Source organism: Mustela erminea, chromosome 12, assembly GCF_009829155.1.
Source record: "Mustela erminea isolate mMusErm1 chromosome 12, mMusErm1.Pri, whole genome shotgun sequence".
Classification (NCBI taxonomy): Eukaryota; Metazoa; Chordata; class Mammalia; order Carnivora; family Mustelidae; genus Mustela; species Mustela erminea.
In genome coordinates this window covers 2,989,482-3,017,045 of record NC_045625.1, presented here as the reverse complement: position 1 = coordinate 3,017,045, position 27,564 = coordinate 2,989,482, and the positions used below count along the sequence as shown (strand labels likewise).

At 67.7% G+C, this 27,564-nt stretch overlaps 1 protein-coding gene across 1 annotated transcript; it reads right to left on the bottom strand.

Moving 5' to 3' along the window:
- Positions 1–291: 291 nt before the first annotated feature.
- GPSM1 (G protein signaling modulator 1) lies at positions 292–27,564 on the bottom strand. Its single transcript, XM_032308126.1, is given in 15 exon segments — positions 292–1,774; positions 1,777–1,921; positions 2,951–3,159; positions 3,580–3,736; positions 8,140–8,316; positions 9,141–9,211; positions 14,838–14,961; positions 16,083–16,191; positions 16,921–17,076; positions 17,746–17,861; positions 18,048–18,171; positions 18,704–18,846; positions 19,406–19,541; positions 20,240–20,461; positions 27,270–27,564. Coding segments are annotated over 15 exon segments (2,349 nt in total). The 5' UTR covers positions 27,335–27,564; the 3' UTR covers positions 292–1,379.

Sequence of the window (27,564 nt, the reverse complement as noted above, 5' to 3'; positions counted from 1 at the left end):
GGGCCACAGCTCTGCTACTGCTGAGAACTCAGGACTGGAGACGCAAGCGCTCCTGGACACTGTGTGACTCTGTCCACTTAGCACAGACAGCCACTCCCAGGGTGGAGAACAGAACAAACCTGCCACCAGGTGGCTGGCTGGCACCATTGTGGGGGTGGGCTTGTAGCACAGTGGTGGCCCCAGGCCCTTTGCACAGTGCAGGGTTGCTTACCCAGATGAGGTCAATCACCTGGGGCTCCCTAAAGGACTCAGATCCCCTCATCCTTAGGATTAATTATGACACAGACATAATTCACTTGGCAGACTTTATTTTTTTGGGAAAAACAAAAAAAATGTACCTCTTGGGTTGGAAAGGACCCACTGACAGCATGGCAGACAACGCGTGAGCAATAAATATGCACGTACATTCAAGTATGTGGGGCGGCCCGGGAGAAGCCCATGTTCTGGTGTCGGACCCCACACCCTTCAGAGCATGGTCGCTGTGGGCCTGGGGCCCCCAGGCTGTACTGTGGGGTGGGGGTCTGGCTGCTTCCCCACGCTTGGAGAGCCTCAGAGAAAGACTGAGGAGCCCGGCTGAGGCACCTCCTGGGGAGAAGGTAGCCCCCACACCCTAGGGGCCACGGGGTTGAGGTGCGGGGCCAGGGGCTTGCCAGAGGGCTGGTGGCAGGCCAGGGCTGCAGCCCCCCAGAGGGCCCGTCTCCTGCCCAATCCCGTGGGCTGATGGTGTGTGCAAGCGAACCCTCCCCACAGGAGGAGGCAGTGATGTCATCTTCCCAAATGAGGGCTGGGTGCTCACTTGGAGGCACAGGGTTGAGCCAAGCTGAACCCCCCACCCCCGGCATCTGCCAGCTGCCCCGGCCCTGGTGTGGTGAGGGAGCAGCTCTCGCTGCCGGCTGGCATTCCAGCCGGGCCTGCTCCGTCCCTGGGCTTTCGGGGCTTAGGGTTTAGGGTGTCACAGCTTATCCCCACCCTTCCCCTCACCTCCCTCAAGGCCCCTGCCTGCTCTGGACTGGGGGCCAGCTGGGGCTGGGGGCCAGGGCCCAGCGACAGTGTGTGGGGACCCCTGCCCGCCTGCACCGTCCCGTCGGGCTCCAGGCTTTCCCAGCCGGCCTTCCACCTCCTCCAGCCCAGAGGAGGCAAGCAGGGGGGCTGGCAGGCCAGGGGCTGGGACTGGGCCAAGCATGTCTGCTCTGTCATCCCTGGGACCCTCCCCGGGAGGACCGAAGCATCCATGTTGCTGGCAGGCCCCGTGGCTGTGGCTTCCGAGCAGCCTTTGGGGGCTTAGGGGCTGCCGTGGAGTCTTCACATTTGCCGGGTGGGCCGGAGGGATGGAGCTGGGCAGAGCGGGGAGAGGCCAGGGAGGGTTAGGGACCAGCAAGCTACAGGCCAGACCTGGGGCAGGGTGGGGGCGGGGAGAAGGCCAGGCCAGGCAGGTCGGGCAGAAGGGCCGTGTCCCACGTGGGAGCCAGTCCAGGACAGAGGCAGGCCCCACCCACCCAGGGCAGCCCCGGCCCGAGCCTGCCCCCCCAAGAGAGGGATGCTGTGGGGGCCGTGTGCCCAGCATCGGCCACAGGGGATGCAGAGCCTGCCCTCAGCCATGGCCTCTGGAGGAATGGGCTTCTCGAGGGGCTGTGGGCATCACAGGTGACAGTGAGCCCCCTGGCCCCAAGGCCCAGAGCTGGGCTGGGGCCAGCCTGGCCGTGGCTGCAGGGGCTTAGCTGGCCCCGGGTTGACACTGCTGCCGGGGCTCGGGGCTCCCACCCCCATCCTGCTCGGGGCTCCCGGCAAGGTCCACCCGCTGCTCGTCCATCCGCTTGGCCTGCACCCTCTGGATGAGGCTGAAGAAGTCCTCGTCGGGCATGGTGGGGCCGCGGGGCAGCACGTCAGGAGGCGGGCAGCGCTGGTCATCGATCCTGGAGGACTGGGCAGACACGGACCCGTCGGTTGGCAGCTTGGGCCTCCCCCGCCTCGGAGGGCCTGGCCTCGCGCACGGGCCCAGTGGTCCTTGGTCTCGGGGACAAGGCCCACGCGGGGGTTTTGGCCAGCGGCTCTCTCTGCATTTACCGATAAAATCAGCCCTGCGGGCAGTGCTGGGAGCCCCGGCCTCAAGAACGAGGAGCCTCTGCCCAGGCCACCCAGGGAGGGAGGACTGAGTCACCGCCAGGCATGGGGGAGCAGGCCGGGCTGCGGGGCTGCCGGCTGGCCTTCCCTTACTGCACCCAAGACCTCCCGACAGGGATGCCTTCAGGAGCCCCGGGGGCAGGATTGGGGGCTGTAGCTCCCCGAGCCCAAGGTGTGAAGCTCCCCAGGGCGCCCCGTCAGGCCAGGGGTCTGAGGCAGGACTGGGGAGGCCCTGGGACTCCTGCGCAGGGCCTGGAGCAGAAGAGCCGGGAGCCGGTGCAGCTGCTGGCGCGTGCGGGCGTGTGGGCCAGGGGCTCGGGGGTTCTCTGTAGGGGCCACTTTGGAGGATTTCCGGACTCGCCCAGGGCCACGCTTTCCTCTGCTCTGTGGGAACGAACAGCACGTCTGGAAACCACACCGTCCCCCAGGCTGCAGCCTTTCCTGCAGCCTTGCATGAGGTCCCTGAACCCTTCCGCTGTCTCGCCCTGCCTGGGGGGCCAGGGGCTGCACCACGCCCCAGCGGTGCCCCCCAGCCAAAGCTCCTGCCCCATGAGGAACAGCCAGCCTAAGGGTGTCCGGGGGGGGCCAGGAGCACCTGTGGGCACCCGGTGACAGCAGTGCAGCCGGCCTGAGCCCACCACAGGCTTGAGGAGCCTCCCTCCCGCGCGAAGGTGAAGGGGCCGCTTGGAGGTGGAGAGGGACGTGGGGTGGGGGGGCGCGGGGGGGCGGGCACGGGGAGGAGGGCACGGGGGGCACGGGGCAGGCATGGAGGGAGACAGGGGCGGGCATGGGGAAGAGGGTACCCCCAGTCCCCTAGCCGCAGGCCCACCTGGCACTTGACAAGCATGTTGAAGAAGTCGTCCCCTGGCTCCTGTGGATCCCCATCACCACGCAGACGGCCCAGGTTGCTGTGGGTGACGCGCAGCCCAGGCAGGCTGCCCACGCTGGCCCGTTGGTCGTCCAGCCGGCGGCTCTGGGAGCTGGCGATGAGGTCCAGGAGTTCCTCGGTCTGCGGGGAGGCCGTCAGCGAGGGCTGGGCTGTGGGGGCGAGGTGGGGAGGGGGGGCCCCCACGGGCCGGGTCAGGCCAGGGCCCCATCCCACCCTCCACACTTTGGGGGACACGGGGCTCCCAGCAGTGACCCCAGATGCCCTGGGCTGTCCCTGCCACAGGCCCCACGCCCACCCACGGGGGCTCCTAGGTGCTGGGGAGAAAGCCTGGCTTCCCACACCTGCTCCTGGCCACGCCAGCTCCTGGCCCACGGTGCACCGACACGGCATGCCCCAGGGGGCAGGGAGGACGCAGCTTTTGGGGGAGGCAGGGGATGAGGTGGTGACAAGGGGCACTTTCGCAGCGGGGTATCCCACCCCTCGGGAGCAAGGGCTCCTGGGGGGCACTGCGCTGGAGGGTGGGGAGTGAGCGTGGCAAGGACAAGGGGAGCTCCATGGGGGGCACTCACCGGCTCTCTCCTCTGGGGTGGGGGCAGCTGTGGCCTCGGAGGCCCCAGGCTGACCCTCCTCCAGGGGACAGCGCTGGTCGTCCATACGGCTGCTCTGGAACTTGCTCAGGAGATCAAAGAAGCACTCTTCGTCGGAGGATGGGGCCCGAGGGATGCTCTGGGGGGGGCATGCAGTCAGCATTGGCTCTGGCCCAGCCACGGTGGCCCGGCTCCGGTCACCAGCTCCTCAGGCCCCCAGACAGCACTGAGGTTGCTGCTCCGCCCGGGATGAGGTCAGGACCCTCGCCCCACCTGCCCATCCTCCTCCCACACCCCACCACCAACCCCCGCTTGCCCTCCTGGAGCGCTTCCCAGCAGCGTCCCTGTGCCCCACGTCCCCCACCCCTGCCGCACGGGACCCTATCACATGCTTGTCGAGCTCCAGCCGGGGCGGCCGAACACACGAATCAACCAGTAGCGAGTGAGTGACGGGACCCTGGGCCGGCGGGAAGCCCTGCTGCCCAGCTCCCGTATCACAGTGGCCTGTCTGTGCCAGGGCCCCGGCAGCCGTGACAGCGGATCCGGGACCAGCAGTGTCAGGTCATATCACCACAGGCAGGGAGCCACAGCTGGGGGAGGTGAGGGCTCCTGTGTTCCACCCCAGTCCCACCCCTTCTGCGCTTAGACCCGTGGGCAGGCCCAGAGGACAGATGTGTGGCGGCCAGGACCCTGGGTGCAGGATGTTCAGGCTAAAGAGAAGGTGCAGCTGTCCCCCAGGCCCCTGCACGCTGGCTGAGGTGTCCAGGCTCTGCTCTGAGTGGCTGGGGGGGCAGAGCCTGGACACACTGAGGGATTCTGGGAGATGCCTCAGTGCGCAGCCCAGGTGGTGGGGAGGGCTGACCCAGGGGCCACCTGCAAGGTCTGGGCAAGCCCCACTGATGAGGCCAGGGAGGGGGCGGTGGTCCTCAGAGTGAGGGGGGATGGCGAGCGGAGTCCGGGCCACTGGACCTGCCTGAGTCCCAGCTGGCAAACCCAGTCCCCCTCTGGGCCTCAGTTTACACATCCATAGGAGGGGAGGCTGGAGGCAGTGGTCTCTCAGGGCCCCGAGGGTGACTGGTGGAGGGGGCGGCTTCCAGGAGCCACCTTGGCTACAGACTGGGTCCTCCCCTGCTCCCCCTGACGCCGGTGGCCCCTGCCCAGCCCTGGCCTGTCCACCTCTTGGCTGGTTGAGGGGGCCTCCTGGGGCCTGCTCAGAGCCTCGCTCACGGAGAGACCACAATAGCAATAGTGTCACCTACTAAGCGCTGGCTGGAGCCCAGATCTCCTGACGACCCCCCCCCACCCCACTGCAGAGGCAGGTACCAGGGCGGGGGGAGCTCGGTTGGGGATCCCCCAAACAGGCCCAGTCTGGGACCCCAGGGTGGTACGGTCCCCCAAAGCCAAGAGGGATCCAGGGAGGGCCAACCTCGTGGGTGGTCCTGACACAGCCTACAGGGGAGCCGTGCCTGTGGCCCATGTGGGAGGACAGCGGCCCCTCCCCTGTCCCACCAGCGTGGGCCCAGACCCAAGGCTGAGGGTGTTTGAGGAGCCTCCGACTCAGCGCTCTGCTGTCCTGCATCCTGGCCCAAAACCCCAAAGAGCCCGGAGCGAACCGAAAGCTGGCACAGAGTGCACAGGGGCCTGGGCCGGGGTGGGGGCCCGGGGGTGCTGCTCTTGGCGGACTGGTCAGGGCCAAGCATCAGCTCTGCACGGGTGGGGGTCGTGTAGGTGCCTCCCTACAGGGCTGTTTACAGGCTGCTTGGGGCCCTGGGGTCAGCCAGGTATGGGGGTACATGCCGCACCCCCCTATTGCTGGGGACCGCAGGTGGACTGTGGGTCAGGTGAAGGGAGCCAACCTCTCCCAGAAAAGGTGTAGCCGCAGGGCCCCTCTTCTCTAGACATCTGGGACCTCAGCACTCCAGCCTCCCGGGGCTGAGCTAGGTACTGTTTACCAGAGGCTTCCCCTGGCCCATCACCCCTGTAGCTGGGGCTGGGCAGAGAGGGCCCCAGAGCAGAGCTGTGTGGGACCCTGGGAAGGGTTAGGGCCTCCGTCATTTGGGGGTGTGTAGGGATGAGGCTCTGGACAACAGAGAGGCCCTGCTCACGTGGTTTGCCACCCTGGGTCCCCACAGGACACGCTGTGCCCTTTCCATGGGCCCCTGACTCAGGCTCCCTGGGTCCTGCTGGACTTCTGGCCTGGGACTTGCTGGCTCCCCGCACCCCTGCCTTGGCCGGGTGCAGAGGTGCTGAGCTCACCCCAACAGCATCAACCCCAGGACAACAGCTCTGCTCTGCAACCCCCCTCCAGCGTCACAGGGCCCCTAGTGCTCCCTGAGCCTCCCGCGCCGGGGACCCGACACTTACGCTAGCACCGCAGCTCCCCTCCAGCGGCGTGACCGGGCTGTGCACTATGTGCTGTCCCCAGCCTGGGCCATGTGGCGTCTGTGCTGCCCCCGTAGGTTCAGTGCTTAAATAGGCCCCAGGGGAGCACTGTCCCCGCCCCGGAGGGCCCCCCTGCCTGCGCTCACTCATTCCCGCGGGCGCACACTCACACACGAGGCACAGACGCACACGCATACGCTCTGTAAACACTCAGACTATTTCCAGCACAGAGGGCTCCTGCTCTGGCCCACGGGCGGTCAGGCCGAGGGGTGAGGGGGATGGAACCCGTCTGGGAAGCAGCGTTCCCATGGACAGGGGCCGCTGACGGGGGTCCGGCTTCCTTCCAAGCTGGGTCAGCCCAGAAGTTGTCTCTTTTTTCAGCCCTGACTCCTGAGGCCGGAGCCGGGTCTGCCATGGCCGCATGAGGAGCCAGAAGGATGCTGGCCCTTCCCACGGGCACGGGCTGTGTGGCCGCTCCCTGTGCAGCAGCCCCAGGGGCTCCACCCCCCCCCAGCGCCCTCCCCGCCCCTGCCACCCGCCAGGCGGTCCCTTCCCTGCACCGGGCGGTCTGATGAGCCTCGGCCTCTGGCTGGCCCCCAGGACAGTCCTCCTCGCGCTGGCCCAGGGCCCAGTGCCAGCCGACCCTGGGGCACTGGGGGGAACTGGGTAGGAGCCCTGGCAGGAGGGGAGGACAGGAAGGGGACGCAGAGCCCCCAGGGCCCTCTCTGCTCTGCACCTACAGGGAGCTCAGAGCCCTGGAAGGAGGGCCCGCCCCCAGTTCTGACGGTGGGGAGCCGGGCCAGTGTCTTCGGGACAGGGGAATCAGGCGGCCACTGGGGTCCAGGCCTCCAGCTGGGGCTCTCCACCACTGGCATCTCCTGCAAAGGTGTCCCCACAGCCCAGAGCCCGCCAGGTCTCTGAGGAGCAGAGCTGGGGTTCCAGGAGCTGACCACGGCCTTGGAACCCCAGCTCCACCATTCCTAGCTGGGTGCCCTCAGGCCACCTCCCTCGGCTGCCCTGTGCATCAGTTTTCCTTCTTAGGGCTGCTGTAAACGGATTACACATGGCAAGCCTGAACGTTGGCTACTATCCATGTTTGGTGGAAGGCACCCCCTCCCCCGGATGGCAGCAACAGGGACGCAGCTAGGGCCAGGTTACCATGGAGAAAGGCCTTCCTGTTCAAAGCCTGCTGTGGCTCCCTGGTGCCTGGGGGTCCTCCCCTGCCAGACACTTTCTGGAGGGACCGTGACACTCGGGACCGGCGCAGTCCTGATCCCACGTCCTGCCCCAGGAGGAGTTCCCGGGGCCCCCAAAGCCCCGTGTGATGGTGGCAAGGCCCCCGCACTGAGGGCTGGGGGCCCCAAACGCACGGTGTGGGTGGCAGCCCCACTCTGCCGGGGCCTCAGCGGCGCCCCTCCTCCTCCCTCCACGGACACAGACCCTGGCCGGCAGGCTGGAGGGCAGTGCCGGGGTCACACGGGGTTGGCAGAGGCCCTCCCGGGCACAAGGGAAAGACGGGCACAGAGCAGCCTCCGGGGCTAAGAATACCCAGCGCGGCGCCCACGCTCCTCAGTGTCGGGGCAGGTGCTGATTAAGCCCTCAAAGGAAACTGTTTTCAGACTAATTCCCAAGCATTTGGACCCAGGTGTTCTGCATGCCTGGTGGTGAGGGGTGGTGTTCTAGGCTGACCTCTGAACCTGGCTCGGCGGGGCCTCCCAAACCCTGACCGGCTTCCGTGAGCCCAGATGGGCTAGCCCCGTCTCACGGATACCCGCCAGGAGCGGGAGGTCCCTGGCCCTCTGCCCCCACCGCTCTGCATCTGACTGCCAGCCCATCGCTCCCTCACCCACCATCCGTCCGCCTCCGGCTCCCGACGCTGTGTACCCAGACAGGGCTGCTGGCCGGCCCGAGGGCCTGCGGTCCCCGCAAGGCCGTCCTACAGACCCCCAAACACGAGGCCTCCAGTCCAGTTTCTCTACGGCCTGGGCCCAGCCGAGGCCAGGACACAACAGATGGAGTGCTGTCCGTGCACCGAGTGCCCCGCGCTCGGGCCTGGGGGCGTTCCAGGGCCGTGGCCTCTGCCCCCGGCGGGTGGGGGGTGGGTGCCTGGCCCAGCCCAGGTCTGCAGCACAGGACGGCACCCAAGAAGAGGTCGCCTACCGTGCGGGGGACCTGCACCCGGACGTCTGCGCTGTCCAGCGGGGAGTGGCCGCCCTCTCGGGGCCTCTCGGCAGCCTCCAGCCCTTCCTGGTATTTCCTGCTCCTCATGGGGAGAGGGAGCACGTCCCTGCCTGGCCCCCGCCACTCCCCCACCTGGTGGCTGTCTCCATTCTGCTCCTGGGGAGGGGGAGGAAGGCCAGGCATGGGCGGGGGCCGTCAGCAATCCCAAACCCATGCTCCCCGGCACGGGACCCCAAGAAGGGAGAGCAGCAGCCCTGTCTCCCAGACTTGCACCTAAGCTCTCAGGGGTCGGAGAGGGGAGGGAGAGAGGGCCTGGGGGTGCGGAGAGGGAGGGCAGGGCGCTGGAGGAGCTGCAGGCGAGGCAGCTGACCCCATACTGAGCAGCGAGTGATCACGGCAGCCACGCGCCTTGCTCCCCAACAGACCCCCACACTGAACCCCGTCCACGCTGGAGGAACCAGAGGCTCAAAAAGGCTAGCTCGCTCCCCCAGGACGACACAGTGCCCACTTCTGGCAGGTACAAAGTGGGCCCAGAGCCCTACCCTGCCCTGTGTCCAGTCGCTTGGGGGCTTGCCAAGGCCTAGCTGCTCCAGCTGGAACGGCGGGGAGCACCCAGGAGTGGGAGCCTCCCAGGACACTGGGGACTGTGGCTGGGTGGGGGCTTGGGGTCTACAGTGGGTAAGGACTGGGGCTTGTCCCCCGGGGCACACGGCTGGTGGGACCCTGGGATGAAGGGGGCGGGGACAGGGCCTTGCAGGGGCCTCTCCGGGGGCCAGTGGTTGGGCTTGCGTCTCAGGCTGCGGAGGGCACCCTGGTCTCCGGTTGCGGGGATGCGACACAGACTGGGGTGGAGGATGGAGGCGGCTCAGCAAGTACTGGGCCAGCCTCAGGGGGACCTGCTCTCCGCGCTCAGCTGCTCACGGCCAGGGGCTGCCCCTCTGGCCCCAGGGCCCCAGCCGCCCACCCCGAGCCCCACTCACCCGCTCCAGGGGGAGCCTCAGCAGGCCCCAGGTCTCTGCACTCAGCCTCTGTGTCCTCTTGGGCCTGGCACCTGGAAGACAGCAGGCCCGGTCAGCCTGGCACTGACTGGGGGCCGAGAGGTGGGCTGGCCCAGGCCACCGGGTTCTCTGGGGAAGGTCAGGGTGTCAGCCTGCACCCTGGGGACTGGCGGGGGAATGTCCACCTCACGGTCCCTTGCAAAAGCAGACACAGTGTCCGCATGACCTTGCACCCCCAACGGACAAGCAGTTGGGAGTGGGGTGGGGCAGACTCCCTAGGGCCTGGGCGGGGTCTGGCCCCGGTGCTCCCCACAGGTCCTGTGTCTGAGCTCCTGCCATGCCCGGGGCCTCCCCCACCGAACTCCGTGCAGATGGGGCCTCGGACCCTAATCTGTTCACTCCTCAACCTACACGCACACGCGCAGCCCAGGTCCTCCCAGGAGCTGAACACCCCTCTAGCTCCACACACAGGCTGGGCACCCGCTGGGGGCCCCTGTTCAAGGGTGGGGTTGTGCGAGGCAAGGAAGTGCTATGCGTAGAGTGAGCAAGGCCTGCGGTGTGGCGGACGCTCCAGGGTCCTGTCTTGGCAGCACCGGACCTTGGACCCACAGCCTGCCCTCGGGCTCGGTGCCCCTGGCAGACTGGGCCTGCAGGCCTGTCGCCGGCGGTGCGGAGGGAGCCCCGGGGAAGCGTCTGACTGCGGCTGGCGTGTTGTGGACACCCGCAGGCTGCATCTCGAGGACGGCCTGCCCTCCGTAGCTACCCCAGCACGGCACGGAGCTCCACGCGAACACCCGTGGCGGACAGCGCAGGCCGACCCCACCCTGGGCCCACACGCGCTGCCTGAGACACGGTCCCCAGAGCAAGAGGGGCCGGCTCAAGAGGTCATTCAGATCAGCCCAACCAAACGCCCAGGGCTTCCTAAAAGCGGAATAGGTGTCCAGCCCTTCTCCCTGTCCTGGCCTCGGGGTTCTGAAGAAGCCACACCCTGTCCCCCACACTCCAGAGGCCTTGGGTGAAAAAGCAGTGACTCTCGGAGGAGGGCGTTGGGGACTGCTGTCCCAGCAGGCCGGGGAGGGGACAGCTGCAGCAGCCTGACCAGGAGACGGTGGCCTGCAGCTATCTGGGCCCAGGACGTGGGGCTGTCCGCGGCCCCTCCCCCGTGCCTTTAGCTGCTGCCGTCAGGGCCAAGCCTGCCTCTGCCCCCTGCACGCAGCCCCTGGCCAGCAGGCAGCGCCCAGGTGTCGACCCCACGTTGTGTGGCCGAAGGAGCTAGAGCAGGCCCAGAGGGGGCGTCCCCTCTGTGTGTTTCCTCATAAGGGCACCCACCCCAACCCGTCCACCCCCACCCCGGACTAGGCAGACGGCTCTGAAGAAACACTGGAATCCATCCTGCACCAGCCGGTGCCTGGGGGTCGCGACCAGCCATGGCAGTAATGGAGGGGCACCTCCGTTCTGGGAGTCACCCACAGCTGAGTGGCCCGTTGGGATGGGCAGGCCTCTGTGCATAGCCCGTTACTCACCATAGCCAGCGACAACCTGGTTCCATCTCCCGCCATGGGCGGGCTGGTGGCCCCTGTCTTCTCTGCTCCCTGATACCCCAGGGCCCGATTCAAGGTCTCCACCCTGTGTGCTGGGCCCTGCCTGGCTGGACGGTCAGGCACAGGCCGCGGTGGAGGCTGAATTGCCGCTCTGAGACACGGCTTGTGTCCGGCTCCAGGGCGGGTCCCCTCGTGGCCCTCTGAGCCTGGCTAAATGCACCCTCTGTCGGGAGCGCAGGCTGCCCTCACTGGGGCGTGCGGCCACACCAGCACTGGCACGCGTCCCATTCCACCCAGCCAGAGGGTGAGGTCTGGAAGCTTCCCTGAGCACCACCCCACTCCTGCCTGCGTCTGACCAGCGCCGGCGTCATTTCTGCCCTACCAGTCTCGTGCTGCGCGCAGCCCCGACCTGCCCCTCCCACGTGCAGCTTGTCCCATCGACACGGGCAATCCTGCTTTCTAACTGCGTGGCTGTGTCCCCCCAGCTTCTCCCTGCCTTCAGTCTCTTCCAAAATCCCAGCAGCTCCACCTTCAAAACAGATCCAGAATCTGAGCCCTCCTCACCCTTACTGGGGTCTGCCTCCCTGCTCTTGGACCCTGTCCACGCTGGGGAGCCAGAGAGATGCCTGCAGGGCGTGTTCGATCTGCTTCCTCTGTTCACCCTGCAGGGGCCCCCTCCCCCTCATTGCTCCTCCCAGCCAGGCTTACCCAGGCCCCAGGGCCTTTGCACAGCTATTCTCCATTTAAGTTCCGGCTCACTCCCTCCTCCCCTTCTAAGTCTTTGATCAGATGTCACTGCTATGGACGACATGTTTGTGTCCCCCACATTCCATACTGAAGACCCAAACCGCCCCTGCACCGTGATGACAGGAAGCAGGACCCTGAGAGGTGATCAGGGTTGAGCTGAGGCCCTGCGGGTGTTGGGGTGGGTGCCCCTGTGAGAAAACACAGAGCCCCCTCTACCTCCAGACCCCACTGTCCTGGCTCCCTGCTCTCGCACCTCCAGTCCCCAGCGGCAGCAGAACCATCAGAAGTAAACATCTAGGCCTTCAAGCCTCCCGGTCTGCGGTGTTCCGATCCGCTCCCAAGCTGACGGAGGCGGCGGCCCCCACAAGGCCATGCGCACTCATACTCAGCCTCACGCTGCTCCTTCTTCCCAAACACCTGCTGCGCGTTATCTGTCCACTACTGCCTGCCACACATTGTCACCCCTGGTCGCCTGGGCAGGCTTGCTCCCTGATGCGCAGCCTGTGTTTCCGGGTGTTCATTACGTGGGGCCCGTCCCACCCGCTGCCCTCCCAAGACCCTGGATACGGGGGCTCAAGAAAGAGATGGCCAGCCGTGGTCACAGGGCCTGGAGACGCAGAGCCAGGGTCAGGACGTGAGAGGTCAGGTCCATTTGGCAAGCTCCAGAAGGTCAAGCGTGGAGCAGCCAGGAAAGGGACAGACATGAGGACAGCTAGGACCCCCGCGGCCTCGAAGTCTTCGGCCGTGTGTCGTGGGTGCCTGGCTCGTGAACGGGGACAGGCCACCTGCTAAGTGTGCATCTTCAGCCCGCCCCAGGGAGAGCTCTCATCCCTGCCCCAGGACAACAGTGGGCCCAGTTCCCAGGCGGGGACAGTGGGGCACAGCTGGGTCCAATGACGGGGTCCGCCAGCCAGGACGGGGCGGAGCCAGGGCCTGCAGCCACAGCTGTGGCTCAGACATTCGCTGCACATCCCAGCCCACTATGGTGGCCAAACACAGGGTCCATGGACGGCCCATTCCCTGTGAGACACAAGACCACTGGGTCCAGCTCCCCAGGGCTCAGGGCCGGCCCCACCCTCTCATGAACTGATCGGGCTGCCACGTCCACGGCGGGTGCATTGGAACCTGCATCTGACACGCCCTCGCCGGAAAGGGCAGGCTCACGGCCCGGCAGGACACCGGACCCAGGCCCAGGCCCAGGCCCCTGCGGCCGGCTGGGAGGAGCCTGTGCCCACCCAGACTTGTTCTGGGGTCTCTGCTGGGATGGCGGCTGCAAGGCTGGGACCTACGATCAACCCACAGACTGAGCTACGCCCCGCGCCAGGCTCTGGGTCCTCCAGCCGCAAAGCATAAAGGACTCTTGTTTTTCTCGCAACAGTAAAGAAAAGCTCGAGTCCGCCACCCGCCCACCGCGGCCCTGCCTGCCGCGGCCCTGCCCGCCGTGGCCTCTCTTCACATCCTCTCAGGGTTCCAGAATGTGGGGCGGGTAAGCCCCCTCCCTGATCTCCCCTGGCCCCCTTCCGCGTCACCCCCCCCCCCCCAAGGACTGACACGATGTACACACAAGGGCACCATCCCTAGCCGGGAGGGTCCGTTTCCAGGCACCCTTCTGGAAACTGGGCCAGGCCCCCACCCACGCTCTGTGCGCGTGCACGGAGTCCATGAGGGAGTGATCCGGCCCCTGCAGGAGTGTCCCGCGTGCCCCCTCCACAGGGACCAGCCCCTGCCAGGCTCACCTGAACAGGGGTTCTCCTTCAGAGCTGCCCAGACTCCGGGGGCCTGCCCGCCCCCAGAAGCTGCACTGCAGGGTCTGAAGGCCCCCAGAGATGCCCGGGGCCCCCACACCTGCCTCCATGGCCTGAGCGGGCTGCTCTGGAGAGCGGCCCCTGCCAGCCCTGGCAGCGGGCGGGAAGGGGGCTTCCAGAGGCCCTGGCTGGGAAGGGTCTGGGCACGGGGCAGGGCAGCAGAGCCGGCCTGGGGAGGACAGAAGCTGCCTTGTTCCCAGCACAGCCCAGCCCTTCGCCCGTGATGCGCCCCGCCTTTCCTCAGCTCGCAGAAGGGGACAAGAGCCCCACAACCTAGACTAGCCACGCCCCCGGGGGCGCCTTTCCAGAAACGCAGCCCAGCCTCGCCCCCCCTTGCTGCTGGCTTCCTCGGCGGGGGCCTCGCAGGGCCAGGGGCTCCAAGCAGAGCTGCCCACCTTCAGGAAAACCCCACCCAAAGGGTCGCTACCGTCCTATGCATCCTGGGGCAGGACGGGGACGAAGGGGGAGCCCTCCTCCACCCCACCCCCTTCAGCCACAGCACTCCAAAACGAGGGTGGTTGGGGGTCCCAGAAGGCTTTGCGCCTCTACTCCTGTCCTCACCCGAGTGGGAGTGACATGTGCCCCGTTTCCCAGGACAGGGCAAGCTCAGAAACTCCCAGCATTAGGCATGGAAACCCTGCAGCCCCTCCACACAGCCCACAGCCTCTTCCTCAGCCTCCTCCTCAGCAGGCCTGACGGGCTCTGGAGGCTGGCGCAGGGCGGGCAGGCACCCCTGGGGAACACGGCCATGAAGGGATTGGGGTCAAAACTCAAAGAACCATAGGTTGGGGTCCGTGCAGGCAGGGAGGGGGCAGCTAGCTCCCTGCCCCACACCCACCTACTGCCCCCTGGGAAGCCAGTTCAGGGAGCGCCTCCCTCCCCCCGGCCCCACACTTTTTATCCATTTTCTGCTTTGCAAGGAACATTCTGTCCCCACGTGCCCGTGTGCCTAACGATGTGGACCTGTGTGGGGGGACCCGCAGCCCGTGAATGAGGTCATTACAGCTGCCTTGGCCCACCCTGGGCTTAGCACCCTGAGCCTCTCTGGCTGACGCAGCCTCCGCTTCCCGCCCCCGGGGCCCAGCCCTCAGCCCGGAGCAGGAGGATCACCGAGACAGGGGTGGCGAGTGGCCCTCTCCTCGTCTTCCCCATCCCCACGGCGTCACCAGGTGATGAGCCAGGGGCGCTCAGGGTGAGTCCAGGCCCTCACTGCCGCAGACAACAAAGCACTGGCCTGAAGGCCTCATGTTCAGGCCACACTTTTGTCCACGCTGTCCCTGCCCCTGAATGCCTTTCTACCCCATACTTTCCAATCTCCCAATTCTTGGCCTGACCCGGGGAAATAGAACCGTCTGTCTGTGCCCTGAGCACCCTGGACCCTGGACCCCCTGCCCCCCATCTGGGTGCTCCAGAGCAGGACCAAGAAGGGGTGCCCGTGCAGACACTCCCGCGGCTGGGGCGGACCACCCTCACTGGGCAGCTCTGTCCAAAATTCTCCCGCTGACCTTCGGGTCAACTGCACCCATGCCCCACGCACCCCGGGGGGCCTCCTACCAGACCCCTGCCCACCCTGTCTGGGAACTCACCTTGGGCCTCGTAACCAGCCAGGTCTGGCTTCTCGGTGGCCGCGGGACTGGGCATCCGGCCCAGCAGCAGCTGGAGCTGCGCCACGTTCATGCGGGCTGTGAGCTCCCCGCTGCGGTCCCCAACCTGCAGCCGAGCGGGGCCCAGTTAGTGCGCAGGTGAGCGGGTGGCTCTGGCAGACCGTCGCTGAGCCCTGAGCCTCCAAGGGAACCATGCCTCACTGTACCTCAGGGATGGAGTCTGGGGGTTTTGGCCCTGGGTAACGGGGGGCCATGTGGGCTCCAAGCAGCACCTCCATACCCCAGGAATGCCCAGGCCTCGGGCAGCCAGCCCTGTGCCATGTGGGGCACTCCTGCCAGAGCGCCCTTCAAGGGCAGGTGGCCTGCCCCAGACCCCACCTTTCTTAGTCCCAGAGCTTCCCATGCACCACTTGGGCCCCTCAGGCCCCCTCTAGGGTCCCAGGTCAGAGCAGAGGATGGCCCTGCTGCATAGGGGAGAGTACACTGCCCGAGGACAAGCCCGAACACGGTGAGTGGGCGATGGCCAGACCTTGAGTGGAGCCCTGGGGCCACTGGGGCCGGCCTTGCTGGGATGGGCTCTCCTGACCCAAGCTTCCCTGTTCCCCACCACTGGGGCTCCTATGGGTCTTGCCAATAGCAGGCATGGGGCTGTGATGGGTCTGGGTGGGCACTGGGTGTGTGCTAGGGGGATGTGGCCGTGTCACTGGGGCCGAGGAGGATGGAACCAAGAGAAGGGGGCAGGCTAGGCACCAGGAAGCCAGAGGCCACCTGGGACGACCTGACCAGGGTCCCTCGAAGACCCTGCCTCCCATCCCCAGAAGGGTGAACAGCTGGGGGTTCCCGGGGGAAGAGCTGGGGGGCGGCCATGACTTTGTTCCCCTGGGCTGCCTGTGGCAGGTCATTTCCACCTTGGCCTGGCCAGGTCCCATCGGGGACATAGGACTCGGGCGTGGGTGGGCCCACAGGGAATGATGACACTCTAGGGGTGGAACACAGGCCCCCTGCTCCCCTCCCCCGACGCCCTGACTGCAGAGATAAGCACCCACCGGCCTCTGAAGGCTCGCCCAGCACACGACAGCCCGGGAGGGATGGAGGAATGTCCAGCCAGGAGCCAGGGCACACAGAGGAGCCTGGTCCCAGGTGGACTGGGCACTGGGGGGCCTCTGAGGCCAGCGAAGGCAGCCGTGGGGGACAGGTGGCAGGGGAGGCAGGACAGGCCGGGCTCACCTCCTGGGAGATCTCCAGGTGTTTCTTGGCAAAAGTCAAGGCCTGTGCGGGGCTCCCCATGGACACGTAGGCATTCCCCAAACTCCAGCACGCCCGGCCCTCGCCCACTCTGCCAGGGTGGGAAACAGGTCACAGGTACAGCCCGTGGCCTGCTGGGCCTCACTGGCCCCCTACAGGCCAATCAGGCTCTCACCCCCATGGCTCCCTCCATCCTTGAGAACAGGGACAGGGGCACTCCCCAAGTCATTAATCTTTCAATTAAGGTGAAAAATCACACAAGGTAAAGGCAACCCCTTCAGGGCCAGCCCAGGGGCTCCGTGCACTTAACGATCCATAGCCGTCACCATCTGGTTCCAAAACGTCGTCCCCCCAGGAGCAAGAGCTGGCCACTTGGAGCCCCCAGACAGGGCAGCCAGCCAGCAGCCCTCTCCTCCCCGCAAGAGGCACACAGCCCACGGCTCGGAGGCCCCTGCCCCGGCCGCCGCCCACACCTGCCCATGTGTTCAGACTCCTGTGTCTCCTCGGAGACACGGGGTGCTCAAGGGCCACGGACGGACGTGGTGATGAGGGCCCACCCCCAACCAGCCCGCCCCCAGTGTTGCCACAGCAGTTGGCCCAGCGCCCACCGGGTCTCACCGAGTCCCACTTGGTGCATGGTGGGGCCCGTGACGGAGGGAGGCTGAGGCCAGGCATTGCTTAGAGTCGCCTGGCGGTCAGCAGCAGGCCAGGGCCTCGCTGGAAGCAGCTTGTGGCTTAGCCCATGAGGACCGGCCAGAATCCCCAGGGGCCGGCCCCGCCCCCAGCGTCCCCACAGCCCCCCAGTCCCCGCCCCGCACACCTGTCGGCCAGCTCCTGGGCGATGAGCAGGTGCCGGAGGTGGTACTCGGCCGCGCGCTCGTAGTCCTGCAGCAGCGTGTATGTGTTGCCCAGGCTGTAGCAGGCCTGCGCCTCCACTGCCTGGTCCTTGAGCTGCCTCGAGAGCTGCAGCGTCTTCCTGAGGAGGGCACAGGGGTCAGCCCCAGGGAGGAGGGTTTCTAGCAGCCCCCTTTGCTGGGGGGCCCCCATCTGCGGGGTGGACAGGCAATAGGGATGCAGTCCATCTGCTCAGAGCCCTCAGCCCCAGGGTCCCACAGAGGACTCCAGAGAGGACTAGGGACAGCACATCCCAGCTCGGGGTCCTTACTTGGGATGTCAGGGCTCGGCACGGGACCTGGGGCTGGTGACCCGGCCTCTGCGACTCAGGCCAGGCTTGTAGAGCCTCCCAGCACAAGCCAGGGATGCCCAGGAGCCCCCATGGTCTTTACCCTATGAGTCCCTATGAGACGGACCACACCTGCGCCCTAGGGGCGTCGTCAGGGGCAAAGGCAGCTCCGGGGTTCCTCCGACAGCCGGCGCCAGGAGGCCCTCGCCACGGCCGGCTGCGTCCCCAGCACACGGTGGCCTCCGCCAGCACTTACCGAGTGAAGGTCATTCTTCCCGTCCCTGGCAGCCCCCGGACGAGGGCTTTGCCAGGCCACCCTTCTGGGTGGGCCCAGAACCCCCCACCTGGCCCCTGGGAAGGCTGGGAGGTCAGGCTCACCTCTGACCTTGGGCTGGTGTCCAGGTGGCCCCCCTCCCCCTGGCTGGGCTGGGCAGGTGGGGGCGGGCGGGCAGGCCTGCCTACTTGTAGTACTCAGCAGCCACGTCAAAGCGCCCCAGGAAGATGTGGGCGTTCCCCAGGTTGCTGTAGGCCCTCCTCTCGGCCGCCTTGTCTCCAAATTCCTTAGCAATGGCCAGGCGCTGAGGACACAGACCCGAGGCCCGGGTGGTCACACAGCAGCCCTGGGACCCGAGGCAGACAGCAGACACAGCCTACCCGCCCAGGGCGGCCAGGCCAATGTCTGCGCGTGCAGAGGGGTCCGCCCAGGTCCCTGCACTGGGAGCCAGCGAAGCCAGGCGGCTGGGGGAGCCCCGCGGTGCACTCACCTCCTTGTGGAAGGCCGTGGCCTCCATGAAGCTCCCCAGTAGGTAGTGGGTGTTGCCTAGGTTGCCATAGGCCCTGCCCTGGGCCGCCCGGTCGCCCAGCTCCTTCACCAGGGACAGATTCCTCCTGGGGGTCGCGTCTGTCTGAGCCACGTCCCTCTCAGTGCATGGGAAGCAGGGGCCCCGTGACACCCGCCCCCCGACCAGGCTAGAGGGCGATGAGCAGGCAGCCTCCGCTTGGCTCCTCCCAGGGGCGCACCCCAGCGGGCGCCGTGTGAGCTCTGAGGCCGAGTCGGGGCTCGTCTGCCCCAGGCGTCTCGCATGCACAGACGCTCAGCCCCACGCCCCGGCCTTCCTGCAGCCAGATGTTTTCTAAATGCCACACGTGGCTTCTCCGCACCGCCGTGGATGACTGGCGCGTGGGGAGATACCGGGGGCTGGGGTGGAGCCCCACCAGACCCTGAGCGCAGGTGCGGCGGGGGTGGGGAAGGAGAGCTGACCGGGCCATCGCCATGCAGGGGTCTGTGGAGAGCCGATGGGGTCAGATAGGGGCACTGCCACGCCCCGTGACCAGCAGCGGGGCGTCAGGAAGCGCGAGGGAAAGCGTGGACACCCCGCGGCCCGCCGGCTCTGCGGGCGCCCCCGCCCACCCCACTCACTCATAGAACTCGGAGGCTCTGCGCAGCGGCTCCCGGACGTCCGGCGGCAGGTGCCCGGGGTCCTGCGCGGCGGTCCAGGACAGCTGCTTGCCCTTGGCATGGTACACGTTGCCGATGTTGTACAGCGCCCTCGCCTCCCCAACCTGAGGGTGGCACCGAGGTTGGGGGACCTCTGTAGACCGGGCCCCCGAGGAGCCCACTGTCCCCGGTCCATATATCCCCTGAGGCAAGGACCCGGAGGGGGACGATCACCACATCCAGACGCTAAGGTAGGGCCGGAGCCCCAAGAAGGGCTGGGGGGTCATGCCTGGTAACGGGCACCCCTCTGGTCTCTGCTGCCCAGGGAGAGGAAGGGCCTCCCAGCCAGGCCTGGCCCCCTTGAGCTGCGACTTGGGGTGAGTCACCCTATTTCCTTATCCATGCTGATCTCCCAGGGTCACAGAGGGAGGTCACGGAGCAGGACAGTCAAGCGTCCGCACCGGGCTGGCCCCACAGCTTCCCCATCCCCTGCTGCCGCGCGGCCACGTCTCCCTCTGGAGCCCAGAGCAGGGAGGTCGGTGAGAGGAAGAGCCGACGTGGATGTTGGGGGGCCGGGGCCTCTAGCTTGGGCAGGGCCAGGCTACCCTCCCATCCTCCTCCCACGGGGGCCAGCGTGGGGCCACAGGTCGGGGGTGCCGGCCCCCCAGGGAGCCACTGACTGACCTTGTCCCCCTGCTCTTGGGCGATGTCCAGGTGCCTCTGGCAGCAGACGACGGCCTCGTCAAAGCGGCCCAGGACCTTCAGGGTGTTGCCCAGGTTCCCACTGGCCTTGGCCTCCCCCATGCGGTCCCCGATGGTCCTGGAGGGCAGTGGGGAGTGAGCAGCCAGGCTGAGGGCTCCAGACGCTGAGTCCCGCAGGGACGCCGGGCAGGGGTGGGGCTGGCCTGGCAGGACCGGCCCTGAGCCGACTGGGGCAATGCTGGGCAGGGGTCCTGTGCTGGCGGGCGAGGCCCCCTCGGGCAGCCCCCAGGATGGGGAGTCCAGCTGGGGGTCACTTCTCTGCGGGGCCCAGCCTGCAGCTGTCAGGGCCTGGGGGGCGCCGGATGGAGACCGGGAGAGCCGGGGACAAGGGGGCACCTGGCAGTGTGAGTAACTTTCAACGAGCCGGCGGGGTGCGGAGGACACCTAGGGCCCGCTGGCCGGGGAAGGGCCCGCGGGCATGACTGGCGGGAGCCCCGGCGAGCTCCACTCCCTCTCAGGGGCCCCCGCGGCTGACTGCACGTGCGAAGGAGGGGCCCCGGGCGGGAGACAAGCAGGGGGGTGTTCGGGGAGGAGAGCAGCTCGAGCCAAGGCCGGGGGGGCTGAGGGAGGGTGGGGACCTGCGGGAGCACAGGCGGTCGCCCCCCACCCCCAGCGGACACACACACAGTCCCGGAGGCAGGCTCACAAGCGCGGACACACTCGGGACAGCAGGCCCCAGCCACGCCCACGGGCCGATGGACAGGCTGGTCCCGGTCCCCAGGTCCCCGAGCCCCCGAGGCGGGCGCCCGCGCTCACCGCGCCAGCAGCAGGTCGTGCCGGTGGTACTCCAGGGCCCGGGAGTACTCCTTCAGGTAGAAGTAGGCGTTGCCCAGCTGGCTGTAGATGGCACTCAGCGTCTTCAGGTCCTCCGTGCCCACCTGCACCGCCGCCTCAAAGAACGCCGCGCCTGCCTTGAAGTCCCCCGCCTTGCAGAGACGCTCCCCCTCCAGGGCGAGCTCCAGGCACGAGGCCTCCATCCTGGGCGGAGGGGAGGAAAGTCACAGCCTGCCTCTCACGCGGCCCTGCCGGGGACGCGGGCTTCCACCCTGTCGTCGCGAGGACCAAGAGGCCCTCCGACAGCGGGACCCACACTGCACATGTGCGCGCTGTGCCCGGGAGCAGGTGCCAGGGCCGTTGGCACGCCCGTCTCCCACCTGGCATACCTGTGCACCTCACCGAGGGCGTCTCACTGCCCCCCCACCACTACTAGGGCTCAGGGGCTCCGGCCAAAGGCGTGAGTCTGTGACCACAGCAAGGCCTCAGGCCATGGCGGCCAAGCTCCAAACACAGCCTCCCAAGAAGTCTCAGGCGCCTGGGTGAGGGCCACCCCTCCTCCAGGGTGGCCTCGGCAGCCTGGGATGGGCCCTGAGCGTCACCAAGGACAACCGAGGCTCAGAGAGGTTTGGAGAGCTGGCCAAGGCCACACGGGCAGAACCTGACCCCCCCTCATCCTAGAGTACGCCCCGAACCTCCAAGGTCTCCATGGGGGGCTGCGGGCTCAGGCATCATCTGTTCTCACCTCCCATCCTTGGGGGAGGCATGGCCGCATCGGAGCCAAGGGTCAGCCAGCCCTGGGAGCCGAGGAGCGCTCAGCTGCCCCACGGCCACGACTGCCTTGATGGACAGCGGCTCCCCCACCTCGTGGCTCTACCAGGGGAGGACAGGACAGGACCACGCTTAGGATGAACCCAACCCCTGGAAACTGTTCCAGGTTCCTGGCCCATGAAGCCAGCCTGACCCCAAGGGTCCAGAGTTCCTCGTGACAACCCAGGCCCTAGCCGGAGGCTGCGCCAGACCCTCCTCCCCTGACCTTTGGGCGGGGGCTTCAGAGAAGCAGGGCCCTGCTCGGCCCCTAAGGTGGGGGTCTGGGCCCCCCAGCTGCTAGCCTAGGTCCTGTGGTCCCTGGGTCTTAGACCACCTATCACGGGAGCCTCATGTGTGGGGCCACTCAGTCAGGCCGGCCCTGGCTCGGGCCCTCCTAGCTGTGGGGTCCTGGGCAGGCCACATCACCACTCAGAGCCTTGGTTTCCTCCTCCGTCCTCTTCTGGCTGGTCCTGTGGGTTCCCGGCTCAAGGCCTGGCCCATGGCCCTGCCCTTGGGTGGGAGAGTGGGGCCCCAAGCTGGAGGGCACCCTGGCAGGTGACCGTACATGCAGCCCTGCAAAAGTGGGGGGCATGTTCCGCACGGCTGAGGGCCAACCCCGACATCCCGGGTCCGGGTCCATGGAAAGCCTACAGGTAACTGAAAATGTCCACACCAAACGGCCCACATGGCCCAGGGCACCTGCCCCTCAGCTTTGTTGGGTTGCGCAGTGGTCAGCAGTTACTGGGGGGAAGCACACGCCCCCCCTCAACCAACCAACAAATCTGCCTACGGCAGTGCTTCTCCACCGTTTGACCAAACCCCCTTCGATACAAACCGTGGCGCCCGGCCCACTTCACCTCTACATTGACAGGAAAACGTGCACGTCCAGCGTTTCCAACAGCACCGCTTACCAAGAGGCAGGGCGCACCTGTGGAGCCCCGAGATGCTGAGCCCAGCACCCCACACCCCATGGGCTCAGAGCTCTCTGCTGGGAAGCCCCCACCTTCACAGAACTGCTTGCCCAGCCTCGAACCCCCAGCATCGGGGCCACTCCTCCCGGGAGGGCTGGGCTCTGGGACCTGGCACCGCCCTGCCCGCGCCAGGTTCGAGCTGAGCCTGGGGGGCCCCTCCGAGAGCCGGGGGTCAGAGCTTTGGCCTCATACCCGCCCGCTCTGGGAAGGTCCATCCAGATGCCGCACTGCAGGAGCCCCCCAGCGGCCTCCCCCGGAACCACTGCCACGCGTGGGGCTCCTTAATCTAGGCCTGGCAGGCCTCACCCAGCTGGGCACCAGGCCATGGGACGCCGTGGGCCAACCTCTCCTCCCAGGGATGTAGCAGCCTCGGGGCTGTGACGCTGCCGTGTCCGGACCGAGCTCACCCTGTTGGCTCTGACCAGGTCGGTAGTGAGGAGAGGGGGGGCGGCTGCCCCCAACCCCTGGGCCTGCCTTGGTGCGGGGAGGGCCTGGGGCCCAAAGAAGCAGGAGGTGGGGGGTCCACGGAGGGGTGTTGGGCATGGCCACTCTGAGTCCCAGACAGGACAGTCTAATCCTGGCTCCAGGATCGTGAGGACACCCCCTGGACAGGCCGCAGGCAGGGAGTCCGGGCCAGGAGCCCCACCCCCTCTACTGAGCCCAAGAGCCCCCCACGGCCCCTTGACCTCCAGCACCCACCCCCCTGCCCCCGTCACCACCCAGCACACCTCTTCCTCCGCAGGTTACGCATCTTCTGCACGTAGAGCCACAGCTCCAGGCCCACGGGCAGCAGCAGGGGGCGGGGCCGCGGGGCACCGTACACCACCTTGCACACGGCCTTCTCTGCCAGGCTCAGGGCCACAGGCTGGCCCTCGGCAGAGGCGGCCGGCATGGCGGGGCTCCAGGCCTCCCTCCTGGCCCACCAGCTCCCGGCGCACCTTGGCTGCCAGTCCCGGGGATGCCCCGGCCTCGTGGTCCCCCTGCCTCCACCCACTCCAGAGCGGTGGGCCAAAGGCTCTGGCGTCCCAAGTTCCAGGAGACCCCGGGTCCTCGGGCAGGCTGTCCAGGGCCTCCCGGGGACTGAGGGGGATCAAGGGATCAGGGCAGCTCAGAGCTGGGGATCAGCACCGTCAGCAAGCAGGGCAGGGCCCAGGCGGGGGAGAGGCTTTCTCTGCCAGGCCACTTGCCCAGCTCAGCAACGGGCATGGGGGTGGTAGAGGCCTCCAAGGCTGTGCAGCTCTGGACCACGGGAACAGGAAGGGGGTGCCGCTCTGGGGTTCCCTCTGACCCCGAAACTACCTGGAGTCAGAGCACACGGCGAAACCGAGAACACGAGGGAGGGTGGGAGGCCCAGGGCAAAGACCAGCCCAGGTGCAGGATCTCACGGCCAGCACCGGCCCTGGGGGCCCTGTTCACTGGGCGGTGGGGTCTGGTGAGGCCGAGTCTCCGGAGGGCCCGGGGCAGGTGAGGACAGGGATGGGGGATCTGGTCCCAGGCTGCCGGCCACACCGGGTCCTGCTTCCCAGTGTCCCGACCGAGTAGCCCCACACGCTAAGGCTTCTGCCAATACCCCCATCCACCCCCCCAGGACCACTCAGCTGACAGGTACAGGGCGGGCCTGGGTCACCGCGTTTTCACCCAGCTCCTATTAACGAATTAGAGCTCCGAACCCTCAGATCAACCCCAGGCCCCCCACTCTGCCTCCCAGGGCCGGCCTGAAGACAGGCTATCCTCCCCTGTCTTGCCTGAGACCCACCAGGCTGGCCAGGCCCACATCCCTGCTCAGGAAGAAGATTCCAGAGCCTCTGCCCCAACACCACCTCTGCAGGCCTGTGGGTGTTTGCCCCGTCGCCTGGCATGTGCCCGCTGACCCAAGTGAGGGACCGGTCTGCAGCCGCACTGGGCCGCCCACTCCAGCACCAGTTTGTGGAGCCGACCTTCCTGCCCTCTAGCCTCACGTCCTCCCTGCGGCAGGACTGCCCGGGGCCTGTCCACCGCACAGGCTATCAGGAGACCCACTTTCGGGGCACAAGAGCCCCTGCAGCTCCGGGCTGGGCTGACGAGAGTTTGCAGAGCTCCCCAGGGCCGGGGCCTCAGCTCCCCGGCGGCCTCTCCCTTCCCTGGGAGGGACGGCCTTCCCACCTGGGATGCGTCGCCCCTCCTTGCAAGGGCCCACCAGGCCGGCGTGCCCAGAGGCCGGACCACAGTGGCCGGGAGGAAGGACACCGTCTGCCTAGCTCCTGCCGCCCGCCAGCAGGCTGACCGGTTAATAAGATGGTCATGGACTCCCCGGTGGCCACCCTTACTCTTTGGCCACATGGCGCCCACGCCCTTCCAGCCCCGCTGTGGCATCCAAGACAGCAGCCCGCAGAAGCCATCAGCCCAGCCTCACTTGGACCAAACTGCTCTGCTCTCCATCAGGCTCCTGCCCTCACCCACCTGCCCCGCCAGCCTCTGCGGGGTCCTCGGGGGCAGACACCACGGCCGGTCTCCACGCCAGGCCCCCAGCTCCCACCGCACAGGGCTCCCTGGGGGCTGTGTCCGTCTTCCCTCCGTCCTCTGCTAAGCCAGTCACTGTCCTCCCCCTCCAGGGATGTCTGCCCCAGTCCGGGCCATCAAGCTGATGTGCCAGGGCCCCTGCTCACCCCATCCCGCTGCCCCCAAAAGCAAAGCCATCCTGACTCCCTTCCACATGGAGCTTTCGGGACAGCACAGGGCAGGGAGCGTGGTGGGAACAGGAATTGCTGGTGGAGAACATGTGCGTCACCTAGCTTGGGAAAGCGCTGGGGGTTGCGTTTCTAGTGAGCCCTGGGGCCAGGCTGTTAGCCTGCAGATGCCGTGCCACGGCTGGTGCCTGGGATACGGTGGAAAGAGCCACGGTGGGGACGGGTAAGCGGCAGGAGGCCGTCCCACTCCTGAGTATGGCTCTGTCTGGCCACCTTATGCTTGGGACCCACGTCTGACAGGGCACCCGACGGTGGGGGTGCTCACCACTCCCCCAGGGCCTCCCCACTTTCAGGGACCTCCTGGCCACCTGCCCCTCCCTTGAACCCTCCTCTCCCAGGCCCTGTCGGCCCCTCCCTCCCCAACCCCTGCTCCAGGAAGGAGCCTCTGCCTCCCCAGCACCGGCCCCTCCCCAGGGCCCCATCTGGGGACTCCTTGGGCCCACGGGCACACTCACACCCCTCTCTGTGTGCATTCCGAGCCCAAGTCCCCCAGACCCCATATCACCAGGCAGGAATTTGGCATGGGAAAGGAGCTGCTGGGGGAGGTTCCCCCAGAGGTGCCCCCGAACGACTGTCTGCAGAGTGGTTAAACCAAACGGCCGCTCAGGGCCCCTCCGCTGCCCTGCCATAGGTGGGCTTCCTGGCCAGGGGGTGGGCGACCTCCTGATGCCTTCCCCCCTCCCAGAGGAAGCGCCTCTCTCCTCTCCAGCTAACAGCCCCCACCCGTCCAGGATGCTCCCACACACGCTCCCGACTCCCGTCCCTGCCTGCCGGCCTCTGAAAGCCGGCACCGAGCGGGACCCACCCTGCTGGCTGTGGCCACCCAAACACCCCTGTGAGGGGTGTCCGCGCAGGCCCGCAGGAGGGCTTGCGGCAGCGCACCCCAAGTCTGTGCTCGGCTCGCCCCTTCGAGCTCAACTCAGCTCTCGGCTGGCAAGGATGGCCGGGCTCAGGGCCTCTGCCAGCGTCCCCTCTTAGCTCTGTCCCTGCCAAGGACGGCTCCCCCATCAGTGTCCTGCCTGGCGTGTTACTACTGGGCCCCAGCACCGGCCCACACTCCCTACTGCCAAGTCGAGACTGTGGATGTGGACCAGCACGAAAGGGACCCCAGGCTCAGCTGTGCAGGGGAACCTCTAGGGCGGGCCTCCAGTATCAGCTGCCAGGAAACCCACCCGCACACCCCTCCCCCTACATGGGGCCCAGAAGCCAGGCCGGGGGGCTCAGCACTCAATCCTGGGACCACACAATGGCGGCTGTGTCTGACCAGTGGCACAGGGACCAAGGTGGGAGGAGCGGCAGACCTTTTCACTCACCACCAGGGCCTCATTCTGCACTTTGGGGGGGGGGGGTGCCGAGGAGGGGGGGCGCGTAAAACAGGCGTTTGCTGCTGACGCACTGGCCAGCTGGGGCTGGAGAATCCTCTTGGGCAAGGCTGGGCCCCTTGAAGGCCCAGCATCTGGGGAGGCCGCCAGGTCCTAGGAATGATGGTGTCCGTCCAAGTCCAAGCTGGGGACCCGTCAGGCGCCCTGGAGGCAGCCAGTCCAGCCCCTGCCTGGCACTTGTGCCGACTGTACTGGGCCCCCGGCATCCCTGGCAGAGTCCATCCCCCTGGGAGGACCTGGTGCCCACGTGCTCGGGCACCTGGCATTGCCGTGCAGGACGCCCTGGCCCGGGGTCAGCAGGCAGGCACGCCCGCAGGTGTCAGCTCAGAAAGCGCGGGCCGCCGGCCTCCATGCAGGGGCCCGGAGGCTGGAGCCTTCTCAGGCAGACACACACCCCACCCGGCTGGCTGGCTCTGCAGCCTGGATTCCAGCCTGTGGTCCCCTGAACACAGATTCATAGTGGGGCCGTGGGGACAAAGCCGGGTTCCTTCAGCCATGCTGCCTCCAGAGAACCCAAACCGCAGTTGTGGGGAGGTGGTGCTGGGCTTGGGAGGGAGCTCCTGGCGGGCCCCCTCCACACACCTGCTGGGCCAGGCTGCCCAGCTGTCAGGAGCGCAGCTGGGAAGCTGAGGGTCTCCCTCCCACTGTCCCAGGGCAGGGGGTGGGGGGCGGTCCAGCAAGCAGCAGCCCACCCCAGCCAACCGACCATCCTGACCACTGGCTAATTCTGGCGACCGAACAGCCCTGGGAGGCCTGCGGCCCCCACCCTCAGTGCCCCCCATCCCTGCATGTCCTCCCCCCCACGCCCCCCACCCTTGCGGGCACCTCCCCCACCAGGTGTCTCCTTCCTCTGCATCTCCTCCTTCACCCCGGGTGCCCCCTACCCCAGGACCCCGTCCTCCCCAGTCCCCGCCCCCGCGGGCGCCCCCACCCCTGCACCCCTCCTCCCCCGCGCCTCCACCGCCGCCAGCCCGCAGGGAGGGCGCGTCTCCGCCACGTTGCGCGCCCACCGCAGCCTTTGTTCCGGGCCTCCCGCCTCCTGCCGCCGGTCCCGCGCGTCCCGCCCGTCCCCGCGCGCGTCCCCGCTCGTCCCCGCAGGCCCCCACCGGTCTGCCCAGCCTACCTGGAGTAGAGGCGCCGGGCCGGGCCGGGCAGCTCTTCGGCGGCGGGCGGGGCCGGACCGGCCATGGGGCTGGGGTCGCCGAGGACCGGGGGCGCAGGCCCCCCCCACCCCGCTCGCGCGCCGCCCTGCGCCTGTCCCCGTCCGCTGTCCGCCGCCCACCGTCCACCGTCAGTCCGTCCCTCCGTCGGTCTGTCCGCCCGCCCGCGGGAGGCGCCGAGGAAGTGATGCGCGCGGGGCGCCGCCCCTCCCGCCGTGGCCGTGATGTCACCGCCGCCCGCGAGGGGAGGGGGCGCGG